This window comes from Sinocyclocheilus anshuiensis, unplaced genomic scaffold (genome assembly GCF_001515605.1).
Source record: "Sinocyclocheilus anshuiensis isolate Anshui unplaced genomic scaffold, SAMN03320099.WGS_v1.1 scaffold85, whole genome shotgun sequence".
NCBI classification, from domain to species: Eukaryota; Metazoa; Chordata; class Actinopteri; order Cypriniformes; family Cyprinidae; genus Sinocyclocheilus; species Sinocyclocheilus anshuiensis.
The window spans coordinates 523,641-530,505 of NW_015536800.1; the positions used below are offsets into that span (position 1 = coordinate 523,641).

A 6,865-nucleotide genomic window follows, 5' to 3' on the forward strand; every position below is an offset into this window, starting at 1 on the left:
TTAGGAAGCGGAATTTTTCCAGTCTGTCTAGTATGATATTCTTAAAACTAAATCTGTTTCTTATTGTAAGTCTGACAAACCGAGAGACAAGGTGTGTGTGTCTTTTCATAGTCTTAATCAATCCCAGTTCTTAAAGATTTCTTTGAACTAACCATAGAAACAGTTTAAACGGATTAAAATTTGCTTTCGATAGCTTGCGGTGTGAGTAAGTTTGAATCATGAAACAATCTGGCCCCTGTCTGACCATAAAGTATGTGTGTATGTGTGTGTGTGTTTCTCATTACAGTGTTATGCTAAGAGGGAGTGATGATGCTGTGAATGAGAAAGGCTTTAGGAAACGGCTTACAATGAATTATTTCAATTATAGTAGCATTGTTTCCAAATCTGTGAATCTCAAACACAAACAATCTCTCTCCTCATCGATCAGTTCATGCCTTTCTTTCTGTATTTATCTGCATGTGTGGATAAATGTTGGCTTCAGTGTTTACACGTTCGTATATACTGAGTGCTGATTTACATAAAATTTTAATGAAATATGAATCAGCGCATATGCACTAATGTGCTTTCAATCTCATTTTAATATAAATTATAAATGACTGAAAGCATTTTTTTTAAATACTGGCATATATACAGCTGAGTGTGTTTTGAGTGAAAGACAGCAGTGTCCTATTGAAAAGCTACATGTGTTTGCTTTTTCTGATTAACTCTTGCCAGATAAGACAGCCAGTGTTGATTAATTTTCTGAAATCGAATCATCTTAGCCATTCAATTTTGATTTTAATCTTTATATTAATAAGATCTCAAGCAAACACATCTGCCCAGATTTGAACTGGTGAAATCCCTATTTTGGTCTTTGTGGTGAAAGAGTCATTACTCAGGATTGAATCTGCTCTGGAGGTAAAGTCGTGTGTGTGTTGTTATCCCGCAGGGCTGTGAGGGTTTCCAGGTGGATGTTTGTGGTGTGTGTGCAGGAGATGGGAGCACATGTGAGCTGTTCAGCGGGACACTCTTTCTTTCTGTGCTCTCCGTTGGCTACCACAAGATCCTGGACATCCCCTCTGGAGCTCAACGAATCAAAATACAGGAAACACAGAAGACCAGGAACTACTTGGGTAATTGAACTGAATTCCTGCTTGCTCTTAATTCTTATTAATTTACCTCAGGATCATTATCATGGCACATTCCGCAAATAGAGTAGAATTTAGTGTCCCATTAAACATTCAAGACAAAACATGTTTTGTGTTTCGAGAACTCTGAGAAGTTCTGTTAATTTTAACACAAATTTTACTATTTTACCACAACTGTTCAAATGATCAAACAAATAATGTACACTACCGTTCAAAAGTTTGGGATCGGTATGATTTTTGATTGTTTTTGAAAAAAGTCTCTTATTCGCATCAATTTTTTTTTCTAAACAAACAAACAAAACATTTTTACAATGCAAAATAACCATTACTCCAGTCTTCAGTGTCACATGATCATTCAGAAATCATTTTAATATGCTGATTTAGGGCTCAAGAAACATGCCTTATTATAATCATTATTATAATGTCAAATACAGCTGCTTAATATTTTGTGGACACCTTGATATGTATATTTTGTCAGGACTTTTTGATGAATGTAAAATTTAAAAGAACTGCATTTATGTAAAATAGATCTTTTGTAACATTAAAAATGTCTTAGAAATTAAATGCATCCTTGCAGAGTAAAAGTATTAATTACATTTTTTTTTTTTTTATTCCCAACCTCAAATTTTTGATCGGTAGTGTGCCTAATTGGAAATTGGAAGTTTGTCAATAATTAGAAATCACCATTTGGTTCCCGTTCAACTTAATTTAGACTAAATCTGTCATTCATGTTAAACAAAAAATCTGAATATGTTTGTTGGTAGAAAAAAAAAATTAAATATAAAATGGAATAGAATAAACAGCTCCTAAAATATTTAGTTTCATCCTGAAGGTTAAGCACCTCCTATCTTTTTCCATTTTTAAAGAAAGAAACAGGTAGTAGCTGGTTTTACTGTACATGGTTTCTAGCTGGTCCACGCTGGTAGACCACTTTAGACTATTCCAGACAGCAGCTGGTGTGGCCTGGTTTTTCCAGTAGGGTTAATATGTGGTGTGGAACCACCAGTTGTCCTCCTTCCATCCATCATCTTTTTTCCCCCTCTTTGTTTCTTCAAGCTCTCAGGACAGTGACTGGTGACTCAGTGATAAATGGTGACTGGGTGATCGACAGGCCAGGACAGTTCTACGCTGTGGGTACTCAGCTCACTTACAAACGACCCAACGAGATACGCAGCAGAGCGGGAGAATCCATCACTGCCCCTGGCCCAACCAATCAGGAGCTGCATCTCTTTGTGAGAGACCACTCCTACTGTATGATATCACAAAACTGCCCTGACTAAAGATACATATAGAAATTGGTTTAGTGTGGCTGCACTTATTCTGAAAAATCCAATATACTGTGTTAATATATGAAGGAAATTTCCATATTTACATTTTTTTTTACGTTTGTTTTACCCGTATTTTGAATTTAGCATTGCAATGTGTTGTGTTTTAGGGTTAAATGAAATGTCCATAACTTAACGTATAATATCGTGGCAGAAAACGACCAGTACCTTTTGTGTGTGTGTGTGTGTGTGTGTGTGTACCTAGTATTTATCACGTTATGGGGCCAAAATGTCCCCACAAGGATAGTAATACTAGTAAATTTTGACCATGAGGAAACAAGCTTATAAATCATACAGAATGAGTTTTTTTGAGAAAGTAAAAATGCACAAAGTTTCCTGTAAGGGGTAGGTTTAGAGGTAGGGTTGGTGTAGGGCAATAGCACATACAGTTTGTACAGTATAAAAACCATTACGCCTATGGAATGTCCCCATAAAACATGTGTGTGTGTGTGTGTGTGTGTGTGTGTGTGATGTATTGTTTTAGAAAGTTAGGAGGTATATACAGTATTTTTATGATGACATGAGCTTATGATTAAGTTCGTATGAATACTAAGACTGCAGATTTTCAGTTTTACACTCCATATTTTGCAGGTTATTTATCAGCAACCCAATCTAGCAGTGTATTATGAATACATTCTACCTAAAGACCCCATTACCGACAATCATTCAGATGCATATTCTTACTCTAGTGTACTACCTCTGGGTAAGTATTTTCAGTAAGTAATTTTGTCAACATTTACTCACCCTTAAGTTCCAAACCTGTATGAGTTTCTTCTGCTGAACACAAAAGGAAGGTATTTTGAAGAATGTTCAGTTGATGGTAGCCATTGACTTCCATAGTATGGAAAACGAATACTATGGAAATCAGTGGGAAGCAGCAACTGTTGGCATTCAAATGTTCAAAAGTTCTGAGTTTATTTTTTTTTTTAGAGAAATTAATACTTTTATTCAGCAAGGACACATTTAATTAATCAAAAGTGACAGTAAAGGCTATTACATTGTTGCATTGTTAAATCTATTTCAAATAAATTATTCTGTTCTTATGAACTTTCTATTCACCCATGAATTCTGGAAAAAAAAAATGTCACTGTTTCCACAAAATTCTTAAACTGTTTTCGACAGTGATAATAATCACAACAAAAACAAATAAATCCCACACACTATCTGTACTTGCAAAAGCATCAAAAAGGGATTCTATTATACGCAACTTTTCAGTCCCATAACCTTCATCAGGCACATACAAACAAACTCTTACAACACAATACAATTTAAAATCAGCACATGATAAAACACTATGATGCATAAACACATCATCACAAATTACAATCAGAAACGTAATTATCTTTATAGAATTTCATTCATAGTAGATAGAAAACACAGAAAATTGAAATATCATAACTTTATAACATCACATTGATCAATGACACTGATAATAAAAAATAAAAAATGTTGTGCCCCAAATCAGAATATTAGAATTATTTATGAAGGATCATGTGACACTGAAGACTGGAGTAATGGCTGCCGAAAATTCAGCTTTGCCACTACATGAATAAATTAAAATATATGAAAGTAGAAAACAGTTGTTTTAAATTGTAATAATATTTCACAATATTACAGTTTTACTGTATTTTTGATCAAATAAATGCAGCCTTTGTGAGAAAAAGAGACTTAAATATTAAAAAAATCTTACAGGCTTCAAACTTTTTAACAGTTATGTATTACAAAGAGTATGAACAAAATTCCAAAAAAATAACCAGAATATTGCATATTAATATGACCGTTTCCTTTCTGTTTAGCTAACTTTCACTTCGCCCTCCCATGACCCATTTCCCTCCATGTTGGGAAATGATTGAAACAGTTTTTTTTAAATCAATACTTTCTAGATAATAGAGCAAATGTGTGTGCTATATTAAAATCATTTACCTTTTTATCTTGCACATGTTCTAGAATCTTAAAGGTGGGGTAAGTGATTTCTGGTAGCCAATGTTGACATTTCAAATCACCAACACAAACACACCCCTACCCCAAAAGTGCTCCGCCCCACACATACGTACGCAACCCAGGCAACGATTATGGCGGAATCTGCTGTATTATTATCTGCTGTATTAAACATATTATCTTTTTGGTACTCTGCCCGACTCAGTTTTCTAAAGCGTTTTTGAAAACATACATACCCCACCTTTAAGCAACTGTCCCTGATCTCTCTCTCTGTCTTTCTCATCCTACAGTAGAGAGTCATGGAATATTTCCTGATCCTGGCAATAGTGACAGTGAAAACTCATTAAGCAGCTCTCATCCTAACCAAGTTCCATTGGACCCTATAACCCCTGAACCAGTTCCTCTGTACAGCTGGCTTGCCATTACAACAACACCCTGCAGTGCCACCTGTGGAACGGGTATAATTCAGTTGTTAGTCATTACACTATTTATACAAATCTTACATTAATGTGTGTTTGTGGTTATTTCTTCCTCTGGGTAAACTAAGCGGTCTGTTAAAAGATTCCTAGAATATCACATTGTTAGATTTTCAATATTTTTGGACCTGAGGCATAAACACGTTGTGACTAATAAATGGTGTTCTGTATTATAAAATAGTGACACATAACATTCATGCATTCCAGGCCATTGCAGAGGTTTCAAAATGTCCTTACTGTTTAGATTCTAAATCAAATCCAGAGTAACCATACTTTTGTGTCTGCAAATAAAACTAAAACAGATTGGTATTCTCCCAGCAGCAGACACTGTACTTGTAAGACATCGCAATGACAATGTCATGTCTTCCTGTCTGTCTATTTAATCTGTTTGTCTGATGTGTGTGTGTGTGTGTGTGTTGCTTGTATCGAAATGACAATACCATGTGATTGAAGACGTTTGAAGCTTCGAACGTCATGCAGTATCGGAAGGTCGGGACAGCTGGTTTGAAAAAAATCAGCGCTTCGCATGACTATTGTGTTTGACTTTACATTGACTTGGTTGGTTGTGTGTGTGTGTGTGTGTGTGTGTGTGTGTGTGTGTATTAGGCAGTCGCCAGGTTCTTTTTGGCTGTGTGGAAAGAGCCACTCAAACTACTGTACCAGGGGACCTCTGTAGCTTCACCAGTCATCCTGGCCCTCAGGTAGAAGAGTGTCAATCGCAGCCTTGCCCAGCCTTGTGAGTGAACGTACACAATCTTTTACAGCAGACACTAAACTCTAAAAACACCTAGAAAAACAAACAAACCAGTACTTGAGTTAGTTCAAGAGGGACCAAGTACAGGAAAAAAAGGTAGAAGTTTTCTTTAAGTTTATTTTATTGTGCTGGTATGTTAACTTCAGTTAAGGTCAAGTATATCAATGTACTAGTATTATACTTGTAAGTGTATTTTTTTTTCTCAATAGGCCTATTTCTTGGGTCTAAATTCAGCCACATTTTAGTGTATATAGTTTTTTTGTGTGTTGCAACTATACTGTGAATTACAGTATGCTACAAGTGAACATAAAGTGTTGTCAATAAACTACTTGTTTAATAGTTTTGATACTGCAAGTGAACTTCACATCATACTTGTAGTTAGCTATTTTTATTAAATTCAGGTTCAAATTCCATCCATGTACATTTTACTCTTTTTTACTCTAGCTATTCTACCCCCAAAACTGACTTGTTACTGTAAATTTGAAAGTGTAATTTATAAGATAATGCAAATGCTTGAGTACCGTAATGAAAAAGAACTACACTTAAGTATTCTTTTAAAAGTGGTACTTATTTCAGAAATCAAACACTTTAAAAGAAAATAGTAAGTGTGAACTCGATGTAAGTGCAATTAAATGAAAATGTATTATTGTTCAAAATTCTTTTAAATGCAATTAGGTGAACTTTTTCCGGCCAACTCATTGAAATATAGTTATACAGTACTGCAAAATGTACTAATAAGCATTTATGATAAACTAAAATATACTTGAATGCCATTTTTATTTAAATTTTTATGTCATGTATGTAAAACATTTTGTATTTTTTGATGATGGAGTAGCATTTAAATAGATTAACTTTAAATTTAATATCAAATAACACTACAGTTAAATGATAAGTACCTTACATGCACTTTTAAATCTTGATGTTATTACAAAGTGCACTTGTCTGTATAAGCCCAGTATAATTCTGTATAGCTCTACATTAAAAATACATTGAAAGTATGCTCTCTTTTTAATTTTTAGTTTACAATTTTGCTAATAGAACACTTGAATAAACATTATAAGGGTAGATTTGAACACATGACAAGCAGACGTACATGCCTGCACATCTTAAAACATCTAAAAACTGTCCATGTGGTTCATTTCCAAATGGTGCAAATAAGAAGCACATGCGACTGAAACCAAGCAGTGTGTGTGTGTGTGTGTGTGTGTGTGTGTGTGTGTGTGTTTGTGTGTGTGTGTGTGTGTG

General features: G+C 34.7%; 1 protein-coding gene across 1 annotated transcript in view; it reads left to right on the forward strand.

Annotated features, from left to right (window-relative positions):
* Positions 1-6,865, forward strand: part of LOC107656674 (thrombospondin type-1 domain-containing protein 4-like) — an 18,192-nt gene that overhangs the window by 5,959 nt on the left and 5,368 nt on the right. Inside the window, exons 4-8 of the mRNA XM_016444619.1 lie at positions 929-1,112; positions 2,184-2,359; positions 3,044-3,155; positions 4,681-4,848; positions 5,473-5,597. Of these exons, the coding sequence (XP_016300105.1) occupies positions 929-1,112; positions 2,184-2,359; positions 3,044-3,155; positions 4,681-4,848; positions 5,473-5,597 (765 nt within the window). The remainder of the gene's footprint in view (positions 1-928; positions 1,113-2,183; positions 2,360-3,043; positions 3,156-4,680; positions 4,849-5,472; positions 5,598-6,865) is intronic.